The 19,188-nt window shown below is 36.0% G+C and overlaps 1 protein-coding gene across 1 annotated transcript; it reads left to right on the forward strand.

Moving 5' to 3' along the window:
* The first annotated feature begins 13,796 nt into the window (after nucleotides 1-13,796).
* Nucleotides 13,797-18,021, forward strand: LOC107697433 (SET and MYND domain-containing protein 4-like). Its single transcript, XM_016498217.1, has 10 exons — nucleotides 13,797-14,028; nucleotides 14,240-14,384; nucleotides 15,211-15,300; nucleotides 15,427-16,390; nucleotides 16,488-16,748; nucleotides 16,832-17,004; nucleotides 17,083-17,218; nucleotides 17,302-17,418; nucleotides 17,603-17,726; nucleotides 17,825-18,021. The coding sequence occupies exons 1-10, from the start codon at nucleotides 13,895-13,897 to the stop codon at nucleotides 17,952-17,954; spliced, it is 2,274 nt and encodes a 757-aa protein (XP_016353703.1). The 5' UTR covers nucleotides 13,797-13,894; the 3' UTR covers nucleotides 17,955-18,021.
* The last annotated feature ends 1,167 nt before the right edge of the window (nucleotides 18,022-19,188 follow it).

Genomic DNA, 19,188 nt, shown 5'->3' on the forward strand with positions numbered 1-19,188 from the left:
GAACGCTATTGGCTATTTTAAAAAGGGGCGGGGCTGCTTGATATGTCCCGCCCTGTCTTCCTGTTTCAGTTAAAATGACGTCAACACACAGAGTAATGCTGCGTGTTTCCAGCATTTCAGGGGACCTTTAATGTCACATTCTCATTAGCAAGCGCCTCATTAGCTGTAAGTGTGTCCTCTCAAGCATCGTTACATGATATAGAGAGCAGCAGCAGGTGGTCCTGGCCAAAGAATCCCACAATGCTGCAACATACCCGAGACAAACAATTAAAATAATTACATTTATGTAACCGGCCAAGGCTTTTTTACATGCATTAGAAATGTTAAGTACGCCGGTGTTTAGAGAGAGCGCAGCAGGAACTGAGGCAAATGTGGCATCATGGTTCACTGTGCATTTACATTGCAGAGAGCCTGTTTTATTTCACCTTTTTACGGACTCTGCTCATCTTCTCTGTCTTTATTTGCTTTTTTTTCATTCAGGCAGGGGAAGGGCATGTAAGGATAACCTGAAGACTCTCATTCTTATGCATAAACTCACATATTCAGTTTTTTCACTCCATTGCTCGCAGGCAAACAAATAAGTTTTTTCTTCACACAAAATAAATTTTTAGTTATTTACATTTTTATTACCCTCGATGCCTCTCACATCTATCAATTACAGTTAGGTTTACACCTCAATTAACATCAGGCTGTCATTAAAGAGTACTTTTCTTTTCACATCGAGTCAGAGCCCTCCAGAGTGCGACACTATCTACTGCAGCTGAATGGAAAGTAAAAAATGAATCCTGCAAGGTGATTTACTAAGGTTTGCTGTATACTTGCGCTCTTATTTAATGCCCAAAAAAGAATGTCTTAACCTATTTTGTAACTGTGTTTTTAGTAGATGACCCGCACCTGATTATCATCTGCCCTGCTGGTTTGCAACTTCAAAATTTCTATTTGCAAACTTCTAATTTGTGCTGCTCTTGATAGACTGCGTTGGTCATTATGGAAAAATGCTGGCTCTTTAATATGTATGGTGGCCGAGAGAGCTCAACGTGCTGCAACTTCAGAAAACACATGCAAATAGAAAAAGCACCAGCAAATTAAGAAAAGACTGCCAGTTCAAACAGTATTACCACAAAAACATGTTTTGTTTGACATGTTTTCTCTTAACACAGGGGGCGGGGAATTAATACATTTCCAGTTATTTATATCACCTGAGGACCTGAAATAAATGGCAAACTCAAATTACTATTCTATTTACTTCTCTTGTTTAATTTCATTCATTCTTATCCATGAAAGGCGAAAAGGGTTGTCATACTTCAAAAACTGTCCAAAAAGCAAGAAAAGTCGCCCATAATATTACAAGCCTTCTGAAACCATAAAAAAGCTTTATGCAAGGAAGAGATCGAACAAATGATGTAAATTAAGTTAAACCTAATGCAACATGTCTTATATTTCAATGTACACAAATGCAAATGAGATTTTATAGCAAGAGAATTTTTCAATGAGAAAAAGGTGATTTTTAAAAAGCTACTTTATGAACCCATAGTCTAATGGTACAGTGTCCAGCATGTGTTGTGAGATGCTGAGATGTGGTGCTCATGTGGATATTATGTGTTCAAATCCATTTAAAACATTTCCTGAAACCATTCCGGTTTCTTTTTCCCATGATACCTTCTCCCTGCTGTGTGTTTATCCAATAAAGAGAGTAACTTTGTTTGGCCCGGAATATTTTATGTATGACATCCTAAAATGGAGATCAAACTGTGTGGGATGTGAAATTGCTCTCCTGTGAGTTGTCTTTCTTTATCTCCACATGCTAGCTGCTAAGAACAGCAGGTGGCACGAGTTGTTTACCGACACATGTATCTTTTGACGCATGACAAATGATAGTAGCTCATATCTGACAGACACATTTTGCATGAGTTTAGTGGGTCGTCTCCCCATGTCTCTGGGCTCTCCATCTAATGATGATTTATAGGGCTCATCGCACCCACGGCCTTGGCCATGCCTCTTTCTCCATTTATATTCACTCGCTGTTCCACTCGGCTTTGCTTGCCTAGGTGGCCTAATTCCATACATGTACACACACAGACACTTTTACTTTTACTAAAGTTTATATAATAGACTGCTTCACTTTAATGTCTCTGTCCCTTTTATTTTGTTGCTCTACCTTCTGTGGTATTATTGTTGAATAATCTTACTTTTTTTACAAAAACAAAAATTTACAAAAACAATGTTCCTGGGTAAATACAAGTTTATCAACAGCAATGTATGACATATTACCAATTACAAAAAGTAGTTTCAATATTTTAAAATAATAGCCACTTAAACATTAATAGTAACCTTGTCTGTGCAAAGTTATATCTGACCTTTAAAATTTTAATGTCATAACCATTTCAAGTATTTCAACTTCACCTCCAAGAATGACATCAGTTGCACAAAACCAGGCGTTCATTCAACTAGACAAGTGGATCAACCTGAAAATGAACAATTTGTAAATTTTTTGTAAATTTTTTTCAAACATTCACATTCACATTCACTGACTTATATGTAAGGGATAATCAACGGTTTGCTGTGAATTAAAGGATTTTAAATGTACGATGTGGAGGCCAAGAACCACCCGATGCGAAGTGCATTTAAAATCCTTTAATGCATGGCAAGCCATTGATTATCCCGCTTATTCCATGGTCATTTGCCAAGTTATAGACAAGTTAAAACTAGTATTGCTCTTTGCAGCGCAATATTTGACCGAATGGGTGTACCTAAGTGGGCATTTACACAACAGCATTTTCAACTAAAAACTGAAAACATTTTATTCATTTACACAACACCAGCATTTTTGGTGCCTGAAAATGTAACAAATGTAACCCGTAACAAAGGTCTTATGGGTTTGGAACGACATGAGGGTGAGCAATTAAGGGGGCGGGGAATTAATACATTTCCAGATATTTATATCACCTGAGGACCTGAAATAAATGGCAAACTCAAATTACTATTCTATTTACTTCTCTTGTTTAATTTCATTCATTCTTATCCATGAAAGGCGAAAAGGGTTGTCATACTTCAAAAACTGTCCAAAAAGCAAGAAAAGTCGCCCATAATATTACAAGCCTTCTGAAACCATAAAAAAGCTTTATGCAAGGAAGAGATCGAACAAATGATGTAAATTAAGTTAAACCTAATGCAACATGTCTTATATTTCAATGTACACAAATGCAAATGAGATTTTATAGCAAGAGAATTTTTCAATGAGAAAAAGGTGATTTTTAAAAAGCTACTTTATGAACCCATAGTCTAATGGTACAGTGTCCAGCATGTGTTGTGAGATGCTGAGATGTGGTGCTCATGTGGATATTATGTGTTCAAATCCATTTAAAACATTTCCTGAAACCATTCCGGTTTCTTTTTCCCATGATACCTTCTCCCTGCTGTGTGTTTATCCAATAAAGAGAGTAACTTTGTTTGGCCCGGAATATTTTATGTATGACATCCTAAAATGGAGATCAAACTGTGTGGGATGTGAAATTGCTCTCCTGTGAGTTGTCTTTCTTTATCTCCACATGCTAGCTGCTAAGAACAGCAGGTGGCACGAGTTGTTTACCGACACATGTATCTTTTGACGCATGACAAATGATAGTAGCTCATATCTGACAGACACATTTTGCATGAGTTTAGTGGGTCGTCTCCCCATGTCTCTGGGCTCTCCATCTAATGATGATTTATAGGGCTCATCGCACCCACGGCCTTGGCCATGCCTCTTTCTCCATTTATATTCACTCGCTGTTCCACTCGGCTTTGCTTGCCTAGGTGGCCTAATTCCATACATGTACACACACAGACACTTTTACTTTTACTAAAGTTTATATAATAGACTGCTTCACTTTAATGTCTCTGTCCCTTTTATTTTGTTGCTCTACCTTCTGTGGTATTATTGTTGAATAATCTTACTTTTTTTACAAAAACAAAAATTTACAAAAACAATGTTCCTGGGTAAATACAAGTTTATCAACAGCAATGTATGACATATTACCAATTACAAAAAGTAGTTTCAATATTTTAAAATAATAGCCACTTAAACATTAATAGTAACCTTGTCTGTGCAAAGTTATATCTGACCTTTAAAATTTTAATGTCATAACCATTTCAAGTATTTCAACTTCACCTCCAAGAATGACATCAGTTGCACAAAACCAGGCGTTCATTCAACTAGACAAGTGGATCAACCTGAAAATGAACAATTTGTAAATTTTTTGTAAATTTTTTTCAAACATTCACATTCACATTCACTGACTTATATGTAAGGGATAATCAACGGTTTGCTGTGAATTAAAGGATTTTAAATGTACGATGTGGAGGCCAAGAACCACCCGATGCGAAGTGCATTTAAAATCCTTTAATGCATGGCAAGCCATTGATTATCCCGCTTATTCCATGGTCATTTGCCAAGTTATAGACAAGTTAAAACTAGTATTGCTCTTTGCAGCGCAATATTTGACCGAATGGGTAAAAATTACGGTTATTTTAGTCAGTTATGGCTCGTTAGCTCAAGCATTCTGCCTGCTTCAAATCAGACGAAATAGTGCAGTTAGATCACATTTATTTGAATGAATTATAGCATTTATTTGAATTAATTAGCGATCGTTTGATCGAGAGAGAGAGATGACCATTGTGTGTTTGTGAATTACCTCCGTCTGTGCATCTCTCTCTACAAACATTGAAGTTGTGAGTTTAGTTACTTAAACAGAGATTTTACCACCTCGTTGCTGAGAAACATAATGCAGTGATACAGTATCTAAGCCATTTTATTAATAAAAGTCGCGGGGCAGCGTTGACAAGTTTATGTTGGCCTACTCCTGAACGTTTCTGTGTGCGCAGCGGGATCTCCAATCTCTCTCTCTCTCTGTGCGAGACGAGTGGTGTGTGTGTGTCAAAACAGCGCATTAATAGCCTAACGGTGATTAAACTGACTTTGAACTACCTGTGCATTAAATGGTTTTAATGCATACTGCCAGCCAATCAGAATCAAGAATTCCAACAGACCATGGAATAAATAAACATACATAACTCAGTTACATTTTTTTCCATAGAATATTTATATAAATTGCTATAGTGCAATGACAACATCAAATCCAATTGTTTCATTATAGAAATAGTTATTTCATTTTGTTGTCTTATTATATCATACATATTTTTCTCAAACAATATATTTTATATGAAAATATAATCTACAGTTTATGGAAGCCAGTTTCCATCATTTTTCTCTCTGAACGTTTTTTTTCTCTCTCTCTCTCTCTCTCGAGAATTCTGAGAAAAAAAGTAAAAATTACAACTTTTCCTCGGAATTGTTAGATGTAAACTCAGAATTGCAAGAAAAAGTCAGAATTCTGAGTTTATATCTCACAATTCTGTGTTTAGATGTGTAAGAAACAAAGACAGAATTGTCAGTTAAAAAGTCACAATTACCTTTTAAATTTTTTTTTGTTTTTTTATACCATGGCGGAACCATGCAACAGTTGTCTTTATATATGGATCCCTTGTACGAGGGATTTGTGGTCTGAAAGTCTGAAAACATCTTATTTAAAGAACTTTACATATCAAATAGCAAACTAAATATTAAATAATACTAGAATTTATTTTAGTAGTAGTAATAATAATAATAATCCATTAACAAAAAAGCTTCCATCGTAAGTGAATTACTGTAAATGTATTTTGGTTTGCTTTTACTACAACAACAAAAGGATGAGTCAAAATTATTGTTTGTGATAATAGCATGTTACAGCCACTGCTGATGAAGCTTAAGTTGTATTTGTATTTAGAATATTCCTTTATAAAACATGATTATAGCATTGTGTCTTTTGTGTTTTTGATTTCTCCTGTGTGTAACAAAAAAAAATGGCATTACAGATAAACACAAAAGCATAAAAATAAATTAAAAAGTAGTGCTTCTCATTTTATATAATAATTTTTTTTTTTAATTTTTTTATTGTTTACCGTGTCTGTGCCTTGTGATACTAGGCATCTAAATCTTATCAATGCTTTTAGCTCTCAGAGTAATTAAATGAGCGCTGTGACTAACACACACACAAGATGCAGAGGACATGCAGCAATGAGATGATAGGTTTAATTAACAAACAGCCAACTGAGTGTAAGTGAGAATTTACAAGCAAGATGAATATTTAATGGAGCACGAGTCTGACGGTCACGTGGGCGGAGCACCAGAAAGCCTCATTCCAGCACAATGCAAACCTGTCTTATCAAATCACCACAGATGCGACAATAAACCAACGGAGAAGCCACAAGACAAAGGAGAAAGAGAGGGAGCAAAAAGGGCAGAAAAGAGAGTAAAAGGGTTTGTGTAGAGGGAGACACTTCATATCCATCTCATTACAGTAAATGAGAAACAAACAGCGAGTGTGAGTCGGACAGAGCTAATGAGCCCAGAGTGCTGAGGTAATTACATCAGAGACGACACATCATCAATAACACCGACCTGATCCCAGCCCTCACACACACACACACAGTCTCGACACCTAATCTAGCAAACACACAATTAACATGCTACATGCTGTAAACACACAAAAACAGTGAAAAACGAGAACTGAAATTAATCATTAGTATAAGGAATGAAATGCTAGCATGATTCGAATTACTAAAGACTCATTTTGATTTATTTAAACCAATGAAAAATATGGACAAAACAAGTTATATAAAGATCTGGTTACATAATCTCTAGATGGAAAACATCGACCTTACATAAACAGGTTTCTTCATCACAAATCTTTCAGATCTTTATTCCTAGACAAGATGAGATGTTGCTCACCGAATAAGAAACGACACACTGATGTCACGGTCTTTACAGTAGGCCTGAACGTTATATATATATTGGTCAAATGTTTGGAATAATTAGGATTTGTTATGTTTTTGAAAGAAGTCTAACAATTTCTGCATTTTTTAAGTCAAATATACAGTAATATTGTGAGATATTAATACTATTCAAAATATCTATTTTTTGTATTTTTATACATTTTAAAAAGAAATTTATTCCTGTCATGGCAAGTGGATTTTTCAGCAGTCATTCGTCTTCAGTGTCACATGATCCTTCAGAAATTATTCTAATATGCTCGCCTGTTGCTAAATGATTATTGGTGCTCAAGTTGTTGAAAACAGTTTTTGCTGCTTTACATAAAGTTCAATGAACAGCATTTATTTGAAATGTTTTGTAATATTATAAACACGTTTACTGTCACTTTTGATCAATTTCGATCAAAGTGAATTTTGAAGAATCATTTTGCTAAATAAATGTCCAGTTAAATGTATCATGTTATATGCATCTAATTTGTTATGATTAAATTGCAATACGTCATGTATTTATTATCAGCTCTTTGTAACTCTGCTCTCTAATGTTTAAAAAAAAAAAGCATATTTTTTTTAAATCTGTTTTATCATCCTATTTCTTGAAATGCTAGGAATTTTTCTAGACAATTCATCATCATACTGTTTGTACAACTGACTGGACAAGTATCCTGTCAAAACATTATCAATAAAGGATAATGTAGTGAAAGTCTAGGCCTGAGGGTTCCGTTACATAAGCTCTTCTTATCCGAACCACCAAACTTTAATGTGAGCATTACTATCTTGTTTTGCAGCTCAAATGAACTTCAAGCAGCTGCTCTATTTGCCTTCAGTCAACCAGAAGATAATTGTTTCCATCCCTGATCCAGTGGAGCACATTCAAATGAATGAGGCTAAATTCATTAGGCACTAACTATTTGTTGTGAAAAATTATGGAAAAACTTGGGGAAATTATGGTGAAAAATTATGGGAAAACTGGTGAAAATTTTTATATTATTGTATATTATATTATATATTATTGATTAGATAATATTTTATTATATTATTATTATAAATATTTAAATGTTAGTAACAAAGGAAAATACTTTGAGAAACTGCAATAAATTTTAATCATAAAAATGCTGCAAACTTTAAGCTTGCTGTAAGCTTTTGATAGATTTTTACTTTTTCTCTTCAGTTCTCCCAAATTATTTGCTTTATTGACCACTGACCAATGCAACCAGCGGCGGTCTCTCTCGGTTAAGGCGATCAGACGTGAGGGCATGGAAGGCTTCTCACACTAAAAATCAGCAGTTGTCTTCTTAGATTCCTGTCTAGATATTGTATAAATAATGTTGTTCCAAGAGTGGATATGAATATTGTCTATGACTATAAATGAATGTTATAAGCAGCTGCTCAATGCTTACATTTACATCACATTCGAGCACTTGCCAGACAATTTTGTACAAAGCGTTTTACAATGCATTCAAAGTATACAACTGTACCCTGGGAATCAAACCTATTGTTTTACTGTAGTAAACTGTATGCATAATCACTCAATCCATATATACACCCAAAAGAAGCTTATTCAGATTCACGAGAACAGCAGAACAATAGATACACTTTACAAACACTAAAGGTTTGCCAAAATAATTTATCCTACCATGTAAAATAAGCATAATGAGTTTGAATCAAACAACCTTACAGCTTGGAAAGATGACAGCTTCATATAAAAGCCCATGTCTGCCTCAGATTAATACAATACAAAGGTACTGTAATTTCAACTTCATATTTCACAGTTGCGACCTTATTTCTCGAAACTGTGACTTCTTGTTCAGTTTGTTCAAGGGTTCGGGTAAGATCAGTAAGATTTTTTTAAAGAAATGTATATTTTTATTCAGCAACAATGCAATAAATTAATCAAAATTGTCAGTAAAGACATTTACAATTTTGTAAAGGATTTCTATTCAAAATAAACACTGTTCGTCATTTTACTGATCATAGAATCCTGAAAAAAAATTCCACAAAGATATTAAGCTGCATAGCTATTTTCAAAATTGATAATAATAATAATAATAATAAAAAGAAGAAGAGATGTTTCATGAGCACAAATTCAGCATATTAGAACGATTTCTTTCTGTGGCACTGAAGACTGGAGTAATGGCTGCTGAAAATTCTGCCTTGCATGAAAGGAATAAATTACACTTTAATATATATTCAAACAGAAAAACATTATTTTAAACTGCAGTAATATTTTACAATTTCAAATGTAGTTTATATCTCACAATTTTACTTCATATCTCATAATCTGCATTTATCCCAAAATTATAAATCATTTATATCTCACAATGTTATTGTTATTCTTAATTTAAACTCATAAACTCATAATTACCTGTGTGCATCATGAAAGATATCTATATTTATAAAGGTCTAAAATGATTTAAAGTTCAGTAATACTAAATACAATGAGACCACAGGCTTACTGTGTGTACCTACTGAAATAAAAGACAAATGTAAATGTTCCTCTGACCTCAGTGGGCTGTGAAGCTTAACTGAGCAAATGGCTTTCACAAACCAGAAAATGAAATCAAACAGCCTGTTTGGACAGAAGATGGATCAGGACTTCATTATCCCATGGCTGAACCAAATCTCACAAGACACACACAATAAAACACAGAGAACCCGAGCCATGGTGTCTCAACTGGTGGTGCGTGTGGCTTTGTATGAGAAATGAGTGTGCATGAAAGGGAGAGAGAGGTTTGGCGTGTATCTCCACACAACTAAAAATGTTTGTTCAGCTGTTTAATGCATTATGGTTCTTGGCTCTGATTAAATTGAGATCGTTCAAGCCCTAATTCTGTGCATTCACCAACTAAACGCCATTCAATTACGTGATAGTAGAAAATTGTTATGCTCTGCAGGGTGCTGTTCACATCTGTTTGCTGGTGTTATTCCAGCAGGCATTGGTAAATTGACTGGAGAAACTTAAATGATCCTTTATTGTTAGGGTCTCCGTTTATATATAATCTAATTTCTCTCCATTTTCTACAACTGAAGCCCTACTGCGGCGTCCAACTTAATACTGGGTGAGATATCCCAGTTCTTGGATTAAGGGACCAAAGCAGACTACAATGCGATTAACGAGGCAAGTCAAAGTGTATCATTTGAAACGGGAAGTCAAAGACAGATATGCATGTGACAATTTAAACCAAATCCATCTTCACATCATCTTAATCAGCACATGGCAGCTATACTGGGTTTTTACCTCTGGTCAGATAGATAATGTGATATACTACTGACTGATACATTAAGATTAATGCTATTGTAGCATTTAATACGTAGTTTTGTTTACATCAGTGGTTCTCAACAATTTTGGCCCCACTGCAAAAGGCATATTTTACCAGAGTCTGCAGTCCGAATTGAATGTGATAAAGTAAAAAGGTGTGAACTACTGACTTTTATGAACAGGTTTGTTTTAGCGAATCAAACGCATACTGCGCAACCAGATTCACGAACAAATTACTCTATGAACTGGTTCCTTTTAGCAAAGCAAAAAAATACGGCACAACCAGTATAGTCCGATTCACAAATAAATGACTCTTTTGAACCGGTTCTTTTTAGAGAATCAAAAACATACACCTCAACCAGGCAGTTAGATTCATTACTCAATGTCTCTTATGAATTGGTTCATTTTGGGGAAACAAACAGAGCACAAGCAGTGCACCCTAATTCACAAATCAGCTTTTGAGCTTGTGCTTTTAATAACTCATTTGTTAAATAGATAGCAATTGAATTCCATAGTTTGGGCCGGGTTAATTTTAATTTTTTATTTTTTTTGTATTGTATCAAGTTATAAGGTTTGCTTTATAGTTTACACAGCAAGAGTGAATTTCATTCATTGAATCGCAATCGAAGAAATGTAAGTAACATACAATAGGCAATATAAATTGCATCGTATATTAAACTTAATAGTGAAGTTCATTTATGAACTGACTTATATTTAGAAAAACTGAAGTGACTGAATGCAAATGAAGACTCATTGGTCATGCATTGTAAAATAAAGAAAACTCTTTAGAAAGATGGTAATATCAGAAAGCACTAAGTTCTTGGAAAACATTCCGTCCATAGGCAACAACAAAGACAGTCATGAAAATACAAGATGCGAGAAGTGCCCTAGATCACAGGGTGCATTAATAGCATCTACTGAAACACGAGTATGAAACACAACAGTAGAACTTAAAGCTCTTATAGAACAACAACCACATGTGTGATAAGCACCATCCCTCAGGACCTCACTGAAGCAGCTGCTTTCCAGATACAATACAACATTAATATTCATATGCAGACACAGGAACACTTCATAAAGTGAAAGCAAGTTATGACAAAGTTAAATATTTTTCATTTAAAATTAAGATTAATATAAGCCTATCTTCTGATAATGGTGCCAAAGATACCAACAAGCTCAGTCAGAGCTGTATGACGTTTTGTTGAGATGAAAAAAAGAAAGTGGCATAATCTTTCTGAAATCTCTCTAGGCCTATATAGTAATAAATAGATAAATAAATAAGAAGTGACCACAGATGAAGGAAGCAGTAGTGTTTTTTCGCTCTCTCTCTTTCCTATTTCTCACAACAAACCAAACAACAGACAAATTAGCCTTGCAAATCCTATAAATCCTTATGAAGGAGATTCAGACTTTTAATACAAATTCCTGGGACATTGAATAACACTATTTATAATAATGTCATGGAGAAAATCTAATTTTCAATGGAGAATCTTCATTAGACCTAATCTGAAAGCGTTGTCTCTATTGACATAACTGGCTCTCTAAACAGACCCTATTTCCCACTGGAGTTACAATAGCTAATTAAGTCTCTAGAGAGCTTGACCAACAGAAGAGATATTAATAGAACAAACTGCGTGGCGACAACTGAGACACAGTGCACTTTTTTTCTGTGTCCCCAAGACGCCTGTTTTTTTTTTTTTTAAGATTGTAACGTGGAACAATATCGCCACCTATTGGGAACATTAATGAACAATCCATCCTAGTGATTCTCACAGCATTTCTATGAGGGGCCATATAGGTCATAATTATTGAAAAGCCTCTTACAAACACTAGTGAAACGAAAAACATTGATAAACCTTAGTGAAATTCATTCATATGCATTACTGAAAACCTCTTACAAACACTAGTGAAATGAAAAACATTGGTAGCTACTCTTTTATGTTTGTATTTTGATATTTTCTGCAAATGTACATATACATCTCTCTGTAAAGTAGGCTACTTTGTAAACACTATTTTAGAAGGTAATATATAAATAAAGCTTTAACCAATCAGACCTCCACAACTGACCGATGAAAATACTACGTGAAATCTGGAACCTGGAATTCTTTTGACAATCAAAGATGGATCATGGATCTTTAATTTCTTTCCAGTTTAATAATATTTAGCAATGTTAATGAAATGTAGCCTATAGAAATGGCCAGGAATTGGGTGCTTGGATGATTTGTACATAACCTCTGTCCAACTGCTTGGTCTCTGAGCAATTTATCTAAACGCGCGTCCGGTTGCGAGAGCAAAGGAAATCCGCGCGCGAGCGAGCGGAGAGATCCGCGCGAGCGCATTGTATTAGCGCTACAATAATGCGCTCTCGACATTTGTCATTAAAATAACGCCATACGCGGACATCAGCATCTTCATACTACTTCACAGAAATTTGTGATTTTCCCTGCAAATAACAACGCAAATCAGTATTAATTTATTATTACATTTATTTTGCTTATTATCTTTCTACCACATAAACAGTAGAGTTGTATTTTGAAGAACTGCATGCAGCAGATACTTTAATAATAGGCTACTGTAGTCCTCATGAGGAGCACGTCCAACATTGTTTAGCACATCCTAAGTGTTTAATTTTGTAGGCTACTTTATTGTTTTCAACTTCTATTCAGCAGTTACCATTAGGGTTGTGATGGTGAGGAAATTTTCCCACAGGTTAATCGACGTGTGACAACACCGACAACACCGGTCCCCGCGGGGGGCGTTCCCTCTTTGGTACGTATTTCCGCAATGGAAAATTACTGGATAATGTCCTGGCAGAAAATTATCAGTACATTTTGCTCATTTTTTTTCAGTATGTGCTACAGTTGCACAAATATCTTTAAATCTTTCACTAGTGTATGTAAGATGTTTTCAGTAATGCGTATGAATGAATTTCACTAAGGTTGATCAATCTTTTTCATTTCACTAGTGTATGTAAGAGGTTTTCAGTAATGCATATGAATGTATTTCACTAAGGTTGATCAATCTTTTTCATTTCACTAGTGTATGTAAGAGGTTTTCAGTAATGCATATGAATGTATTTCACTAAGGTTGATCAATCTTTTTCATTTCACTAGTGTTTGTAAGAGGCTTTTCAATAATTATGGCCTATACGGCCCCTCATACATTTCTGCTTTTAAATGGACGTCTGTGTTGATGAATAAAGCAAAACATGAATGCTATTGCCAAAAAAATTAATTCCAAACATATTCGAGATTACATCATGGCAATTTTTTAAATATTTTTTGTTATTAACCATTTAATATAAGAATTAATTTCATCACTAATGCACAAAAACTAACGTATTTTAAAACATCTAACATGAAATTGCTTTCAACAAGGGCGGCTGGAAGGGGCCTCAACAAAGTGCTGTAAGTATTTAAACTAATAAATTATTATTAAATTATTATGTTAAAATAATCTAATTTTAATACAAAATAAAATGCTAAAACGCCCCCTTAATAACGTTTATTATTATTATTATTAATATTATTATTGATGAAAATACATCTGAATTAATTGTGTTAAATAAATATATAAATACGTCCAGCTTCAGGGCTTTGGAGTCAAAAAAAAAAAAGATAAGAATAGGCCTATCATAAATATATGCGTTAAGTACGAGTACAGGGCCTGTATTTTGAAGATTGATAAAAGTTTCAACAGGAAGTCACTTTACTGCAGCGAAATCAAGAGTGCTTGAACAGTTTCGTGCCTTTTAATTGTAGGGTAATAGATTACTGACAGGATTTTTGAATGGATCTGCCCTGTCCAGAGTGGGTTCGGCATGTCGAGCAGAAATGGACGGAACTGAAAACTGAAGGAACTGAGCGCTTCTGCCGTCTGATAGATATAAATGCCATATTCAACTGCGGGCTGTCATTAATACGGTCAGCACAGTGGAGCTGATCATAAATTAACTTGAATTTTGTTACATAAAGTGATTAATACTAAAGTACCTTTTTTACGTTATTGCTGCACTAGTTGTTATTTTAGTTATTCAATTAGTGTCAACAATCTACACATATTTAAATGTTTGCTATACGTTTCTAAATAAAAATAAATATTCTACCTACCTTTTGTCATTTGTCCATATTTCAGCCCAGAAGATCTCAACGCTTTTTCTAGAGTTTCTGAGAAGTACTGCGTAAAAAAGTCTCCCGAGAGGGCATCTGAATTTAGACAGCAGGGAAACCTCAGCTTCAAAGTGAAGGATTATACAACCGCAGCATTGTTTTATTCCAAGGTAAGGAAAAGACGCGACCTAAACACCTGCTTTGTATAGTAATACTTAAGTAAAGGTAGTGTGTTAACTTTTTTCGTCTTATTTTGGTGTGTTTAAAACATTTTCCCTTATTGCTGCTTAACATGTATAACCCGCGTTAATTTCCACGAAAAGTTTGGACTTTGTTGCACCATACCCGGTCCATTGCTCTATTTCTGCAAGTAGCCAAACATAGCGTCTGTGGCTCAACCAATGACGTGAGTTTGGGGAGGGGTTATGTTCTTTTCTGACCAATGACAGATAGAGGAAGCAGTGAGAATTTAGGAAACCTGTTTGATAACAGACTTTTTTTTTTTTAGATTATTATATATAAAACAAGTTTGGAATTTGTATCTGAAGTCTCCCTTGTTCATTCTTACAATGTAAATGTCCTAAGCATGTAAACAGTTATTTAAAATCAGGATTTTTTCCCCAGCTTATTAAAAGTGTGAGTGATTTACATTGACTTTCATTGCTTTGGCAAACAGATCAGCATACGGACCTCAAAATATGGACGCGTGTTATAAATGTCAAAGTTCATATCCTGAAATCTGAATATATAAGGTTCCTGCTTTGTAATGAATGTATTAGAAACATGGGAGGAACAGAATCTACCCAATCCATCTTTTGGAATCTGTTGTGGAGGAACAATGACATATTGTGAATATGTGAAGTTAGTCATTGTGGTTCAACGTTTTATGCTGGTTTGAGCTCAGTGTTTGCATTACACTGATAATGGTTTGGATTTCAAATGGCAGATGGTACTGTGACCATAATATATTCATACTCTCTCTGTTTGATGTTTCAGGGTGTTTGCCATGCTGACAAGAATACAGAAGAGCTATCACTGTGCTATGCTAACCGTTCTGCTGCCCTCTTTTACCACGGCCTCTACAGAGTAAGAGTCTGTCTTATGCATCACAAAACATGATTTTTTTAGCCATTCAAATAAGAACATGTCACCTTGTTTAATGCACAGCTGACACATCTATATGAGTTTAAGTGATTATCTCCTTTTTTCCAGGAATGTCTTGAGGACATCCGGCGCTCTTTGGAGGCTGGTTACCCAAGCCATCTGCAGAACAAACTGAGAGCTAGACAGACCGCATGCCTGAGCCAGCTTAAAAAACCTGAAAAATCCAACCAGCCAACCACAAATCATCAAACACCACCATGCCAGAAAAGCAGAAACACTAGGACTTGTATTTCACCTGGTGTGTCTGTTTACTTTAGCCCCGAGAAAGGTCGCCACATATTAGCCATGGAAAATAAGACAGCTGGTGAGGTCGTTCTGGAGGACGAAGCTTTCTGTTGCGTACTTATACCAGGAAACAAACTCAATACAGTGACCAATAAGGCAGGAAAGACGTTTAATACTGAAAACCGACACTGTCACCACTGCCTGAGCCAATCACTGAGCTTTGTGCCATGTCCAAACTGCAGTTACGTTCGGTACTGTGGAGAGAGCTGTCAAAAAGATGCTTGGGAGCGCTGGCACCAATGGGAATGCCCAATTGGAGCAGATTTTTTGGCTATTGGGGTTTTAGGACATCTTGCACTAAGAGTGGCCCTGAAAGCTGGACAAAACGAGGTCAAAAGGGTGAAAAAAAGTGCTTCAGAAGAAGACAATGTGACCTGTAGCTCTTATAAAAGTGATTTGCCAGTCAAGCTGAGTCTTGGAGATCCCTGTGGAGAAATTTCAGACCATACAGACTGTTATCATGGCAACTCGTACATGGGCATCTACAGCCTTTTACCACATGTGGCACAACACTCACCCAGCTCACGCTTCTTATTAGCGATTACCATGGCAATGCTTTATAGGAGACTGCAAGGTGGACCCCCACCGGACATGTGGGCATCTTGCGAGAACAAAGGAGTTAGTGGAACCTGGGAGCCTGAGATGAGCATGTTGGGAGCCACAGCTCTGAGACACATGATGCAGCTCAGATGTAACGCTCAAGCAGTCACTGCTGTTATGGTCAAAGGTTTGACAGAACTCATGCTTAAACACAAACTGCAATTGAATACATTTGATTGTTGAATTTTCATGATTGTTGAAATTTTTTTTCTCAATTCTTACAGAAGAAAGTGGCATGGCTGTTCAGTCCAGTTGTGAAATCCGCATTGCCACAGCAATTTTTCCTGTTCTCAGCCTGCTTAACCACTCCTGCAGTCCAAACACAAACATCTCCTTCACCACAGGTTTTCAAACTGACCCGCTCAATCAGTTCGTTTGTTCTGAAAGTCACATTGACCATCCCAAGACCTCTTGCAGTGGTATGACAGTCACTGTACGTGCTTCAAAAGATCTTACTCCAGGACAGGAGATTCTGCACTGTTATGGTATTACGTGATCTTGGGAATTCAGTTTTTGTTTGTTTGTGGGTTCATCCGGAAACAGCTGTCTTAAATGTCATTCTTCACAGGTCCTCACTGTAGCAGAATGGAGGTGAAGGAGCGTCAGCGCCTCCTGCTGGAGCAGTACTATTTCCACTGTAACTGTCAAGCCTGTCAAAGAGACCTATCAGAAGAAAGCCAGAAAGCAACAGAAAATGCAGCACCAGGGCTGTTGTGTGTAAAATGTGGAAAGCCTCTTCGGGTAAACATTTGCAGAAAAGCACAACTGATCATTTAGATGGTTCATTGTGTGTATCTTAATGTATGCTGTACATTTAAGTCCCATATGGATAGGTACAAGTGCTCTTGGCCGTCCTGTGGTCATCAGATCACCAGTGCTGATGTGCAGAACAAACTAAAGGGTTTACAGTGTCTATTGAATGAAGCATTTCATCTCATGGAACAAGACAGATTAGGTACAGCCTCAATATGAATCACCATCTATTTTGTGTATTTGCTAAATATACATAAGTATACATAATGTTTCCATGTTTTGCAGATGAGGCCCTAAAAATCCTAAAATCAGCTTCTTCTCAGGCAAACAGCATCTTAACAGAGATTCACCCTCTCCAAGGAGAGCTAGCAGATGCAACAGCTCGTGTGTACGCCACCACAGGTGAGAATAACAGCCTGATATGTCAACTGTCACATGAAAAATGTGTAAATTGTATCTTTATGACAATGTAAGATATGTAAATGTTGTATAGCAGTGCTACATTACCTTTTGAATAATTAAATAAGTAACATTTAAATTCATACAAGGAAAATGTATAGTATGATTATTATTATTTTTCTAACAGGTGAATGGAGTCTGGCTGCATCCAATCTTAAGCGTAGCATTGTTGCCATTCAGGCCCAATTCGGAGAGGACAGCATTGAGCTGGGACGACAGCTTTTTAAACTAGCACAGCTACATTTCAACGGGTAAGAGCTCAATGTGTCAAACTCTATCTGATGAGACTTCCTATACTTTATGATCAAAAACAGTCTCCTCACCTCAGCATCACTTTTCCCTTTGACAGCGGAGACTGTGGTGCGGCTCTCTCTGTGATTCCCAGGGCCCATAAGCTCCTCTCTCTCCACTGTGGCCCTCACTGTGAAGAACTACAGGAGCTGTGTGAAATGGAGCGGTGTCTGCAAGGACTGCTGTGAAATAACATCTAAAACTGAATGATATTTTCAGCAAACACGTGATACTTTTAAAGCCTGTTTTTCAGATGTGCAGTAGTATTAAAAGTTATGAATCAACAATGTGATGTGCTAGTTTATTGGAGTTCTTGGTGCCCCAGCTATTATTGCTTACTTCTTTACTATCTTTAAAAAAATTATATTCAAATATTGAATAATAACTGTAAAATGTATACATCTAAAAGTAGAAAAGTAAAACTATAAATGTAAATATAAAATTAATTCAAAAATGATGTTGGCCCCAGTGAAAATATCAGCAGGGCAAAATCAATATTGGCAAAAATCTTTCATCTGAAGCACAAACGATGCCGGGCACATTTTAGCATGAATGTTTTATTCTTGGGTTTGGAGGTTGTTCAAATCACCATTTAAGTATGAGCAACAGTAATAGTAGCTTGCAAACACCATTATTATTTTAAGCCTGATTTCAGGGCCTTTCATACCTCTAGATGGCAGTCTTTAACAACAGTGAGGGAATACATCCATGCAAATGAGACATAAAGTGCATGACACAACTTTGTGTCAAAAAGACCTAATGCATCACTTTTAGGCTATGATTGTACTCCATATTCCAGTTTAGCCTGTTATTTGGCATTATTAAATGCTACTTGTAATTCATACCATTACGTCATAATATCCCTCAAGAAACAATAAAAAGAAAAATTAGAATCCGGCACTCTTGCATATTTAATTTGCTTCAGTCAATAAACAATGGAAGGAGAGCCTCTTAAAACATTTAGTTCATCATATTGCTGTCGGCCTATACAGTGGGATACCTTGAAGTCAGATGTGTTAGAACAGGGGGGCCCAAACTCGGTCCTGGAGGGCCGGTGTCCTGCAGAGTTTAGCTCCCACTTGCCTCAACACACCTGCCTTCAAGTTTCTAGTATGCCTATTAAGAGCTTGATTAGCTGGTTCAGGTGTGTTTAATTGAGGTTAGAGCTAAACTCTTCAGAGTCCTGCATCATTGGTGGGTTGAGGAGAAACAGAAAAAAAAAAAAAGAATCTGACAAACAGCGGTGGTCCATCAGCAAAGCTTTTGTTAGGGCTCTTATTCAGGAGAAAGACTGTGCAAACAACTGCACATTTTTTAAATCAAAATGGTTTTGGAACAACTGAGAAGAATACAGGAAAATGCAGTAAGCTGGATGATATTAAAAGAAAATGTAAAGTTATGTGAAGATCAATATATATATAT

The sequence above is a fragment of the Sinocyclocheilus anshuiensis genome, unplaced genomic scaffold (assembly GCF_001515605.1).
Source record: "Sinocyclocheilus anshuiensis isolate Anshui unplaced genomic scaffold, SAMN03320099.WGS_v1.1 scaffold939, whole genome shotgun sequence".
Lineage (NCBI taxonomy): Eukaryota > Metazoa > Chordata > Actinopteri > Cypriniformes > Cyprinidae > Sinocyclocheilus > Sinocyclocheilus anshuiensis.